This window comes from Pseudorca crassidens, chromosome 1, assembly GCF_039906515.1.
Source record: "Pseudorca crassidens isolate mPseCra1 chromosome 1, mPseCra1.hap1, whole genome shotgun sequence".
Classification (NCBI taxonomy): domain Eukaryota; kingdom Metazoa; phylum Chordata; class Mammalia; order Artiodactyla; family Delphinidae; genus Pseudorca; species Pseudorca crassidens.
In genome coordinates this window covers 92,165,756-92,179,097 of record NC_090296.1, presented here as the reverse complement: position 1 = coordinate 92,179,097, position 13,342 = coordinate 92,165,756, and the positions used below count along the sequence as shown (strand labels likewise).

The window sequence follows — 13,342 nt, the reverse complement described above, 5'->3', positions numbered from 1 at the left end:
CATATCCTTTCATCTCTGGAGGTGTCCCAGAGATAAGTTTATCTACAGGTGTGGGAAACCTACAAGTTACCTGCCATTCTCTCACATCCTCCTCCAGCACCACTTAACGTTTTCCATGGGAGGAAGAGTTCCAGTATTACCTCCACTGGAAGGAGGCATTTTTTGCCTTTTCACCACTGGCAGACTAAGTGCAACACTTTCTTGGCAAACCAGTCTCTTCTGTCCTCTACTCTAGTAAGCCGATGTGTGCTGCCACCAGCTTCTCAGCTCAAGGGAGGCTTTTTGTGAAGCACAAAATGGAAGGGAGGGAGGAGTGAGAGAAGCTGTTTACCTCTGTTTTCTCATTCATTTATTCATTTGTTCATTCAGCTTCCTTGAAAACCTGACATGTGCTACCTTTATATTTTTAATGTGTGCCAAAAATGCATTTGAAGAAACGTTTCTGCCTTCTATTAATCATTAAAATGAATTTTGAAGAATAAAATGACTGATTCCTTCTATAAAAAATAATGAATATAACTTGCAATAATTTTGTGTTTTAGGAGGAAATAAAAGAACTAAAAGAAGAAATTTCTCTCTATGAATCTGCTGCAAAACTAGGAATATTTCCAAGTGACTCAGAAGGAGAATTAAATATAGAACTCACTGAATCGTATGTGGATTTGGGTATTAAGAAAGTCAACCAGAAAAAATCCAAAGTTAAGAGGTATCTAGAAAATACTTTACTATAGAAGAATTCACATTAATAATATTGATGGTGCATAATAAAAGGGGTTCTTGAGTGCAGAACAATATATTTTAGTAATTTCTAATGAAGTTGCAATGTCAGAAATCAAAATTAACAAAAACCTCAAGTATTAATATTGTACTGTCCCAATAGCAGTAGGGCACCGCAGTTTCAATAAGGTAAAAATGATATAGTTAAAATATGTAAGTTAAATTCTACAACTTAAATTATGTATGTTTTATTACTTAAGGTGGGGGCATATTATTTTTATGATATTAACACTGTGTGTTGGAAGTAGGCATTTATCAATGGTATATGAGAAAATAAGCGTTAATTTTCCCTAGGAACCTTACTGTGACCTTAGTTTTAAAATACGGATTCTGTCTTTTACACTTAATGCAGATATTTGAACACTGCTTAACACAGATATTTTTAGCACTGTCACGGAAGGGAGTGCTTCATCATCCCTTCTAGGGACCAGCGGGGGTAGGGCGGGGAGTGGTCGTGGTAGAAGATGGAGCACATTTAGATCCCATTAAGCACGTAAAAGATGAACGGAGGAAAGGATGTGTATTTTGAAGCACTTGCTAAGGGGCTGTGCAGGGCTCTGGGAGTAGAGTACAAAAGATGAAATAGACATTCTCCTTTCCCACAGGGAGTTTATATTTTGTCTGATGGGGAAAAGGAGACACAGTTGTATGCAACTAAGTACTGTGTGCTAAATGTAATGCTTGATGTACAAAGGGGCATTTATCCATTTGTTCTACTGGTCTGGGATAAAGATGAAAGATGAAAGAGATTGTATTCAGGCTAAGGAAAGCCTTTCTTGAATGCATTCTTTTTTTTTTTAATTTATTTTTTAATTTATTTTATTTTTTTATCTTTTGGCCACACTGCGTGGCATGTGGGATCTTAGTTCCCTGACCAGGCATCAAACCCGTGCCCCCTGCAGTGGAAGTGCGGGGTCCCAACTGCTGGACCACCAGGGAAGTCCCCCTTGAATGCATTCTTGAATGAAACCACCACCATCTTGTTTATAGATTAAGACTGAGTTTGCCATCGTTAGTGTTTCTTGAAAGTATTTACTACCTGTTGTGTTTCAGGTATCATGCATCTAAATACAAATGTATAAATCTCCTGAAAGGTTTGTTCCACAATAAGTTTTAGAACTTATGCTGTGATTCCATTTTCTAAACAGTAAAATGAGATTCAGTAAATTAAAATCTCAATCAGGTGATGCTGTGGAACATGATGTTAACATTAGTTGAGTAAGTTTCCATTTATCTGGAGGTCAGTCTTTAGGGACTGTCATCTCAACAGATGCCAACTACAATCTAGAAAGAAGCCAAGAAGCAAATAGCAGACCAAGATTATATGATGTATTTGTTAGGAGCCACCTTGGGGCTCTTATCCCAGGGCCATATTCACTTAGATCTGTTGGTACCCCATGAGTTACCTGATTTCCTAACTGACCACAGAGTAACTGGGTCAGGGAGCTGGGAGAGGTGCTGCCAGGGCTTCAGCCAGACGGCTATGCCTCAGCAAGGAGAGAACTACAGGAACGCATGGTGCCAGAGCTGCTGAGCACCGGGGTAAGCAGCTTTATACATCTAGGCCTGTTCTGATCCACATCAGAATGTCCACAGTCATGATCCTGAGTTGTCGAAGAAAGCCTTCAGCTTTGGTTAGTTAATTAAAGCAAAAAGTGGATGAATGTGCTTTAAACAGATTTACATAAAAATTTAAAGTTAAAATGTAGTCATCTGGAAAATTTACTGCTGTGAATGCATTTCCTGTTAATGCCAGATTAATTCTAAGGGGCTAGTGGAAAGAGCACGGTCTTTAGATCCAGATTTGTTTTGAATCATAGTTTTGCCATTTATTACTAACTTTATGACCTTGGGCACGTTTCTTGACTTTTCTGAGCCTGTTTTCTTATCAGGCTTTTTCTGTCAGGTAGATTATAGCGTATCCCTTGGGGGATAAAACAAGGATTAAAATAGATAATGAATATAAAGGACCTCATGTAAGAAGTTCTGGCACATATTAGGCACTTAATCAGTGGTAGCTGTTACTATTTTATTTAAGAGATGCTTGGTTAAAATATACCATTGATCAGATTTTATATTAATCAACTTTTGATTGGACACATATTTTATAAAAAGTCCTTCATCCTCATTTAAATCTTGGGGAAAACGTGGGATCCACATTATCATTTTAGAGTTGGGAAAACCGGAGCTCAAAGAGCTGAACGCCTTAGCCCAAGAAGACAGACCCTTAGCAGCAGAGCCAGTACTTAAACCCAAAACTTGATTGTCATGTAAATCTGTTGGTTCTTATTTGCATGACAGTCAAACCTTTTTGCCTTAAACTTCATTCTTTTATATATATATTTTGTTGTTGTTGTTGTTGTTTTAGAGGATTAAAGATTTAATTCCTGCCAAAAAAGATTTCTCTCCAACTTATTACTTTAACTTGTGCCATAATTAGCCTGGGAATTGGGTAGATAATACATGTATATGTGTATAGGTTTGTCTTTCCAAGTAGACTTGCTCCATCATGATGTTTACTAAAATGTATTTACTTCTTTGCCCTTTCTATTTAATTAGCACTTATAACCCAAATCCTACAGTAATTTAAAGCACATTCCTATAGATAATAAACTTGAGATATCACATTGCTGTCGTACCAAAAGGAATGCCAGCTGCATTCAACCAAGCAAGTGGGGAATAGCTAAAGCAAGTGGGTAGTCACTGAGGCTCAGTAAGGAGATGTTCAATGAAGTGCAGGATAAGTGAGAAAGATTAGCTTGTACTCATCCCTCCCACCAGCACTTTAATGGATAAGAATTCAGCTTTGAGGAAAAAGTAAAAATATTTATTCTTAGTTCAAAGTGAGAGGAGATATAGGAGAGATTAGATGTGTACCTTTCCTCTGCTGGATTGTGGTTCTTAGAACAAAAGGAAGCAGCACTTTCCCAGTGTTGAGAATTTTAGTTCTTTGTTGACTTGAGCTGCTTTCAAATCACTGACCCAAATATTAGCGGCTCCAAGCTTTCACTCCCGACTACCACCTCCCTCAAGCTACTGCCTAGTAAACTTTAAGGGTTTAGCCTCAGTGTTCTATTTCACGTTCATGGAATTTGAGTAGCTAAATCTTCATGCAGCCTGCAGACAGCTTCCCCTCTCCCTTATTGTAGTTGGCTGCGAAGCTCAACTAATAAACATTTAACAAGTGGAATGCCTTTTCCCTAGGTCTTCTCAGCAGGCTTCATAAGGGACTACAGTTTATTTGGATTGAGGGGAACCAACCTTCACAGGGCTCGCTAGTGAGCCTAATACAGGGCTGGTCACCACTGCTGACTTTTCCCTTTTGGGAAAGAAGAGAAAATTATTTTAGCAAGCACTCTCTCTGCTCTGACTTGCCTCCCTCTAGGAGTACATGATGTGCTATTTCAGTGGTCAAGGTTCAGTAAGAAAAGAAGTTAGGGATGCATAATTTGTTAACTGCTGAAAGTTAGTTCATGTCTTACAGCACAGGAAGATGCATTGCAATATGTTTTATATTTCTTATATAATTATATTTATGTCTTACATTTCTATATAAAGAGAAGTAGTTTAAGTTGGCGATCTACACCTACAGACATATTTACACTATATTACACATACAAAAGTTGTGTATATTGATAAATATGTAGTATATCGCCAGGATCTCTTTTTGTAATATTAAAAAAAGCCTAATATTTTGTTCATCCTTTCTCTCTGTATACATGTGTGTATAATACACACAATATACATATGTATGTATGTGTGTGTGTATATATATATATATATTTAACATTTCATTGGAAATCATATGAAACTGAAAAACAGGAAAAAATATGTTAATTCAGGTACTATTCTTTCTTTTTTTAGAAAGACTTTAGTTTTTTCTTTCTTTCTTTAGCAAACTGATTTTATTTAATAATGTGCCAGAAGTGTTAAAAATATATATAGCACTTTAGGTCTGTGGTTTCTAGTTCAGATTTTTTTTTAAACATCTTTACTGGAGTATAGTTGCTTCACAGTGGTGTGCTAGTTTCTGCTCTATAACAAAGTGAATCAGCTATACATACACATATATCCCCATATCTCCTCCCTCTTGCGTCTCCCTCCCACCCTCCTTATCCCACCCCTCTAGGTGGTCACAAAGCACCGAGCTGATCTCCCTGTGCTATGCGGCTGCTTCCCACTAGCTATCTATTTTACATTTGGTAGTATATATAAGTCCATGCCACTCTCCCACTTTGTCCCAGCTTACCATTCCCCCTCCCCGTGTGCTCAAGTCCATTCTCTACGTCTGTGTCTTTATTCCTGTCCTGCCCCTAGGTTCTTCAGACCTTTTTTTTTTTTAAATTTTTAGATTCCCTATATATGTGTTAGCATACAGTATTTGTTTTTCTCTTTCTGACTTACTTCACGCTTTATGACAGACTCTAAGTCCATCCACCTCACTACAAATAACTCAATTTCGTGGAAAGACTTTAAAAAAATGTTTTTTAGAACATTTTTAGATTTACAGAAAAATTAATATAGTACAAAGAATTCCCCTATACTGTGCACCCATTTTTCCCTGTTAACATCTTACAACAGCATGGTATCTTTGCTACAACTAATGAACTAATATTGATGGATTATTATTAACTAACGTCCATAGTTTATTTAGACGTCCATAGTTTTTACATCATGTCCTTTTTCTGTTCTGGGATTGCACCAGAATACCTCCTTACATTTTGGAGTTATTTTTCCTTAGGTTCCTCCTGACTTTCCTTGTTTTTGATGACCTTGACAGTCTGAGAAATACTGGTCAAGCATTTTGTGGGAAGGAAGATCCTCTTGGAATTTGAATGTTTTTCTCATGGGTGGAACCAGATGAGGTTCCATTTTCATCACATCACTTTAAGGGTACATACTATCAGCTATTTATTTCTTTTCAAAAGTAACTTTCTCCTTTATTATGGAAAAATAAGAAAATACGGATTAAAAGCACCCATAATCTTACTTCAACCCCCATGAAGAAAACCACTGTTAGCATTTTGGTATTAAGTTCCACATTATCTGTTTTGTAGGTTTCTAAAGATAAAATACTTTGAATATACTACTTTATAATGTAACTTTTAACTTAGTACATTCTGAAATCTTTAGATGTCAGTAAATGTTGTAAATACTTACTAGCGGATATGTGGATGAATGAACTATATTTTAGTTAGTAATACACTGTTTAAAATTTTTTAAACTGTTAAGTAATGCAATATTATAAACATACTTGTTGAGTCTTTATTCCTGTCTTTGGTTATTTCCTTAAGATGTGGGTGAATATTCTTGTTAAAGAGTATGCATGTTTGAGGCTTTTGATACAAGTGTTGTCAAGCAACCCTGTAGTTTGCATTATTACCCATATCTGTGATAGTACCTATTTCTTTGTACCCTATCCATTGCTGAGGGTTATCACTTTTCCTGTTTAAAAATTTTATAAAGTTGGATCCATCACTTTTTTTCCCTTATAATTTCTTGATGGTATTTCTCTAGTACTTTTTATAGTTTTATTTTACCTTTTAAAACTTTTAAAATTGTGAAATATAACACATAAAGAGTGTATGAAACATGAGTGTATAGCTTAATGCATGATTTTAAAGTGAATTCCCATGGAACTACCACAGAGGCCAAGAAATAAACATTGTCAGTAGCTGCCCATATTCCTCTTTCCAGTCATAACCTTGAGGTTACTACTATCTTAACTGTTACGGTAATTATTTTCTGGCTTTTTGTTCTTTTAAGACCTAATTATTCATGCCTAAACACTATAGATTAGGTTTGCCTTTATTTAGAGAACTCATACATTAGGTGGTTTTTCTTTTTCCTTTTTTTCTGCAGCTTTATTGAGATACACAGTTGACCCTTGAGCAACATGGGTTTGAACTGCAGGGGTCCACTTATACGTGGATGTTTTCAATAAATATGGAACGTGTATTTTTATTTTACAGGTGGTGGGGGGGAATCGGTGCCCCCAACCCTCCACATTGTTCAAGGGTCAACTGTATTTCAAATACCATAAAATTCACCCATTTGAAGTGTACACAGTTCAATGTGTTTAAGTATACCCAGAGTTGTCCATCTATCACCACAACCTAATTTTAAAACATGTCAATATCCCTCACAAGAAACCCAGTACTTTTTACCAGTCATTCCCCATTATCCTGTCCTCACAGCTCAGGCAAACACTAATCTACTTTCTACCTCTATGGATTTGCCTGTTCTTTACATTTCACTTAAATAGATTCATATAATATGTGGTCTTTTGTGATTGGCTTCTTTCACTTAGCTCATAATGCTTTCAAGGTTCATCCATGTTGTAGCATGTATCAGTACTTTAACCCATTTTATAGCCAAATAATACTCCATTGTATGAATTTACCACATTTTGCTTATTTATTCATCAGCTGATGGACATTTATTTGGATTGTTTCTGTTTCTACTTTTTGGCTATTATGAATAATGCTGCAAATTTTTGAGTGGACATATGTTTTCAAACTGTATGTTTAGAATTTTGAAAAATAGTCAAACAGTTCAAAGTGGCTGCAGCATTTTACATTGTCACTGGCAATGAATGAAGGTTTCAATTTTTTCATATCCTCATCAGCACTTGGTATTTTCCATTTAAAAAATTATAGTTTCTTTGGGGGTATTGAATGGTTTCTCATCATGGTGATTTGCTAATGATGTGGTTTTTACTTAATGGCTAATTATGTTGAACATCTTTTCATGTGTTTGTTGGCCATTGTATATTTTTTGGGGGGAAATGTCTATTCACATCTTTTGCCCATTTTAAAATTGGGTTGTCTTTTTATTGTTTAATTTTAAGAGCTCTTTATATATTCCAAATTTAAGTTCCTTGTCAGATATATGGTTTGGATATATTTTCTCCTGTTCAGTGGGTTGTCTTTTCACTTTCTTGATAGCATCCTTTGAAGCACAAAAGTCTTTAATTTTATAAAGTCCAACTTATGTATATTTTCTTTGGTTGCTTGTGCTTTTGGTATCTAAGAAACCATTTTCTAATCCAGGGTTCTGAAGATTTATACCTATGTTATCTTATAAGAGTTTTATCTCTTACATTAAGTCTTGAGATCCATTTTGAATTAATTTTTGCATATGATATGAGATAGGGTTCTAACTTCATTCTTTTGTATGTGGATAGCCAGTTGTTTCATACCATTTGTTGAAAAGACTCTTCTCCATTAAATTGTTTTGGCACCCTTGTTGAAAATCTATTGACTGTGAATGTGAGGGTTTATTTCTGGACTCTCAGTTTTATTCCAGTGATCTATATGTCCTTAGGCTAGTACCACACTGCCTATAGATTGCTATACCTTTGTAGTAACTTTTGAAATTGGAAAGTGTGGGTCTTCCAACTTTGTTTTTCTTTTTCAAGATTTCTTTGGCTAATCTGGGTCTCTTGCCTTTCCCTATGAATTTTAGGATCAATTTGTCAATTTCTGCAAAGAAACCAGCTGAACTTTTGATAGGGGTTGCAGGGAATCTATAGAACAATATTGTGTTCTGATCCCTGAACACGGGATGTTTTTCCATTTATTTAGGTCTTCTTTTATTTCTTTCAGTGTACCAGTCATCTACTTTTATAATTTTGTGGCTTTCAGTGTACTAGTCATATGTCTTTGTTAAATTACTCCAAAGTATTTTATTCTCTTGCCTATTCTTTTTGCTGGATTGTTTTCTTAATTTTATTTTCAGGAGGTTCACTGCTAGTGTGTAGAAATACAATTGATTTTGTATATTGATCTTGTATCCTGCCACATTGCTGAACTTGTTAATTAGTTCAAATAGTTTTTTAGTGGATTCCTTAGGATCTTTTATATTCAAGATCATGTCATCTGAAAATAGAGATAGTTTTACTTCTTTCTTTCCAATCTGGATGCCTTTCACTTCTTTTTCTTGACTAATTGCTCTAGCTAGAATCTCTAGTACAATGTTGAATAGAAGTGGCAAGAGCAGACATCCTTGTCTTGCTCCTGATTTTACAAGGAAGTATTCAGTCATTCTCCATTAAGCATGAATTCTGGCTGTTAGTTTTTCATAGATATAGGTTCTTTAGATTTTTTTCTTCAAAATTTTGTTTGTGAAACTTATGTTGTAAAATGTAGCTGTAGCTCATTCATTTATATATGTAAATATATGTGTGTGTGTGTGTGTGTAACTTTATTTGTATGAATATTCCACAGTTTATTTTCCATCCTACTGTCCATAGAGTCTTAATGTTATTTCCTGGTACAATGTGCATACATTTCTGTTGGGTATATAATATGAAGTGAAATTGCTTGTAGTACTTGTGTTTCAACTTTAATAGGTAATGCCAAGCTGTTTTCTAAAGTAGTTGTGCCGGGCTTCCCTGGTGGCGCAGTGGTTGAGAGTCCGCCTGTCAATGCAGGGGACACGGGTTCGTGCCCTGGTCTGGGAAGATCCCACATGCCGCGGAGCGGCTGGGCCCATGAGCCATGGCCGCTGAGCCTGCGCGTCCGGAGCCTGTGCTCTGCAACGGGAGAGGCCACAACAGTGAGAGGCCTGCGTACCGCAAAAAAAATAATAAATAATAATAATAAAGTAGTTGTGCCAGTTTACATCCCCACCAGAAGTGTATGAAAGTTTTAATTGCTCTGTCTTCTTGCTGTTACTTGTTATTGTCAGTCTTTTAGTTTTAGCCACTTAATGTGTAGTGATATTTTATTGTGGTCTTTATTTGCATTCTCCCAGATTATGAATGAGATTGCACTCCATTAAAAAATATGCCTATTTTGTTTATTGGTGGCTTGCATGTGGTGTGTGTGTGTGTGTGTGTGTGTGTGTGTGTGTGTGTGAAGAAGGACTTGTTCATGTCCCTCCTCAGTTTTTACATGATTTTTTGTGTGTGCATGTGTTCTGTTGATTTATAGGCGTTTTTGTTGAAAACTGTTCTAGATAAGAACTCTTTGATGTTATGTGTGTTGCAGATATCTCCTCTCACTCACTTCTTCTCTTTCTTCCCTCTGGCTTGCCTTTTTAACCTTTTAATGTGTCCCTTGATGAATGGAAGTTTTTAAACTTTAGTCAAATTTATCCATCTTCATGGTTAGTGCTTTTATAGTCCCTTTAAGAAACCTTTCCTTAACTTCAGGATCATGAAGCTATTCTCTTATGCTGCCTTCTAAAAGCTTTATTGCTTTGCCTTATACTTTAGTTTTACCATCTATCTGGAATTGCTGTTCTTATTAGGGTTTTTCTGATTATTCTTGCTCATTTACACTTCCAAATGAACTTTATATTTTACTTGTTCTGTTCTAGGAAAAAAATCCTGATAATATTTTTACTAAGATCATCTTAAGTATATAAACCCAGGGAGAATTGATATCTTTATGATGTTGAATTTACTTAAGAATATAACATGTCTTTTCATTTGCTTAAATCTGTTTTTGTCTTTCAAGTGTGTTTTGAAGTTTTTCACATTTAGGTTTTGCACAATTCTTGTTAAATTGATGCCTCGGTATTTTATTTTGCAATAGTGAATGGCATGTTCTTTTCCATTATTTCTTCTGAGTATTGTTTGTATATATTATTTCTATATTGCGTGTTATAACCTGTTGCCTTCTAATTCTCTTATTGTTTGTAATAGTTTTTCCATTAGATTATAAGTTTTTTAGATATAATTATATCATCTGCTAATGGAGATAATTTTACCTCTTCCTTTCCACTTATGGTCCAAATTGCTTTTCTTTTTATGGTTATATCAGAGTTCCTACAATTTATTTTATTTAAATAGCAATAGCAATAGTATAAATGTTCTTTTCCAAAGTGGTCATACCATTTTGCATTCCCAGAAGCAAAGTCTGAGAGTTTCAGTTCTGTGCCATTGTTAAATCTTGATAGCCAATTTTAAAATTTGAGCACTTCTAGTTTGTGTGTAGTGGTATCTCATTGTGGTTTTAACTTGTATTTCCCTAATGACTAATAAAGTTAAACATCTTTTGATATGCCTTGCTTTCCTTTTTTCTTGTTGTGCTTAATTATTATTTGTATATGTTGTTTGGTCTTCATATATTTCAGGATACAAGCCCTTTGTCTGATATGTGTTGTGAATATTTTCCTCCACTCTCTGGTTTATCTTATCATTTTCTTAATGGTATCTTTTGAAGAGCAACAATTTAAGTTTTTATGAATTCAGATTTATCAATTGTCTCATTTATAGTTCACGGTTTTTGTGTATTGTAACTCAATGTTACAAAAATTTTCTGTTATGATTTTAGAAATTCCATAGTTTTAGCTCTTATATTTCCATTTATGATCCATTATGAGTTAATTTTTTAGTATAGTGTGAGGGAAGGATTGATGTTTATTTTTTTCATTCCAGTATCCAATTGATCTAATCCCATTTGTCAGAAAAGCTTTTCTTTCCCAGTTGAGTTGCCTTGGTATCTTTGTTGATAATCAGTTGACCATATGTTTGTGGGTCTATTTCTGTATTCTCCATTCTGTTCCAGTGATCTTTTTGGTGATAACAGTCTTGATACTGTAGCTTTATAGTTTTGAAATGGGTTGAACACATCCTTCAACTTTGTTGTTTTCCAAATTGAAACTATTCTAAGTTCTTTGCATTTCAAAATAAATTTTATGGTTAGCTTGTCAACGTCTACAAAAAATGTCCTCTGGAATTTTAATTTGAAGTGTGTTGAATCTATAGATCAATTTTGGGAGAATTGACATCTTAAGATATTGCTATTTGTCAATTATATCTTGAAAAAGCTGGGGGAATTAAAGAAATTGAGTTTTCCAGTTTCTGAACATGCATGCTATACTTCTCTATTTAGACCTTCTTCAGTTTCTCTCAGTTATGTTTAGTAGTTTTCAGTGTAGAGATCCCTTCGGTGGATATCATTTCCCTTTAGCTGAAGAAACTCCTCCGGCATTTCTTCCAGAGCATGTCTGTTGGCAACAAATTCTTAGTTTCCTTATATGAAAATGCCCTTATATTTGCTGATTATAGAATTCCGGGTCAACTGTTCTTTTATTTCAGCGCTTTAAAGATATGCTCTTCCAACGTCTCTGGCCTCATTGGTTTCTGAAGAGAAATCTATTGTTATTTGAGTCATTGTTTCTGTATGTAATAAGTAGTTTTTCTCCTGCTGTTTTCAAAAAAGATTTTTTTCTTTTTTTTTTCAGTTTTAAGCAGTTTGATTACAATGTGTCTAAGTGTGTTTTTCTTTTAGTTTATTTCATTTGGGGTTCACTGAGCTTCTTGAAAATGTAAATTTATTATGTCTTTTACCAAATTTGTGAAAATGTTGACCATTATTTCTTCAAATATTTTTTCTGCCTCCTCTTTCTCCTCTCCTTCTCGTTCTCCAATTATACATAATGTTAAATCTTTTTATATTGTCCCACAGTTCCCTGAGACACTGTCCATTTTTTTTTCTGTTTTCACGTTAGATGATTGCTGTTGAACTATTTTCAAGTCCACTCATTCTTTCCCCTGTCATTTCTACTCCATTGAGCCTGTCCAGTGAGGTTTTTTTTTTTTTTTTTAACTTTTAGGTACTGTATTTTTCAATGATAAAATTTCCATTTGGTTCTTCTAAAGTTTTTATTTCTGTTGAGAATTCCTATCTTTTCATTCATTTCAAATATGTTTCCTTTACTCGTAAAGCATAGCTATTAGCTGCTTTAAATTTTTAAAACTCTTTGTGATAGTTCCAGCATTTGTGCTTTCCATGTTAGTTTTATGTTGAGTAATTTTAGATTGTATAGTAGACATTGTGATTTTTATGTTGTATAGAAATTTGCATAGGTGTTTCAAATCTTAGTTCATTTTTCCAAGCCTTTGCCACATTGGTTTGAATCTGTTCTGTGTATGCACCTCTCAAGGGTTAGTCAGTGTGCGATTTGTGTGTGTGGTTCAGATTTCAGTTAAATTTCCAAATCTTTGCTGGTTTGAGGGTCTGTTCTATGCATGCATAGTTTAGGGCTTACACTGAGGCTGTTTATACACAGAATCCACTATTCCTTTCTCTGGTCCTCCCCTCCCCAGGAATCTTCCTGCACTCTCTCTTTATCATTGGTTTTAGCAATGTGATGTTGATGTAGTTTATGGTGGTTTTCTTCATGTTTTTTGTGCTTGAGGTTTATTGAGCTTCTAGGCTTTATGGGGTTTTAATTTTCAGGTAGTAGAAAAATTTTAGTTGTTATTTTTTCAAATATTTTTTCTGTCTCCTCCCCACTTTTCTTCTGGGACTTAACTATAGTTAGGTTAGAAAACTTAATATGCTCTGTGTACTTCTGGTCTTCTTTCTCTCTGTGTTTAAATTTGCTGTGTCTTTATGTCTGTGGATCTTTACTTCTGCCATATTAAATATGCTGTTAATCTCATTCAGTATGTATATTTTTTCAGATGTTTTAATTTGTTGTCTCTAAGTCCAATCTGGGGCATAAAGTCTACTATTTCTCTCCTCATTGTTTTCATGTTTTTTTCTCTACCTTCTTGAACGTATGGAATATACTTAATTGTACTACCTGTGTCATTCGGGTCAGTTTC

General features: G+C 34.8%; 1 protein-coding gene across 4 annotated transcripts in view; it reads left to right on the top strand.

The window, feature by feature from the left end:
• CEP152 (centrosomal protein 152) overlaps positions 1-13,342 on the top strand; it is a 96,692-nt gene that overhangs the window by 36,745 nt on the left and 46,605 nt on the right. For all 4 annotated transcript variants that reach the window (XM_067746306.1, XM_067746287.1, XM_067746295.1 and 1 more), the window contains exon 12: positions 543-706. In XM_067746306.1, coding sequence (XP_067602407.1) covers positions 543-706 — 164 coding nt within the window. The remainder of the gene's footprint in view (positions 1-542; positions 707-13,342) is intronic.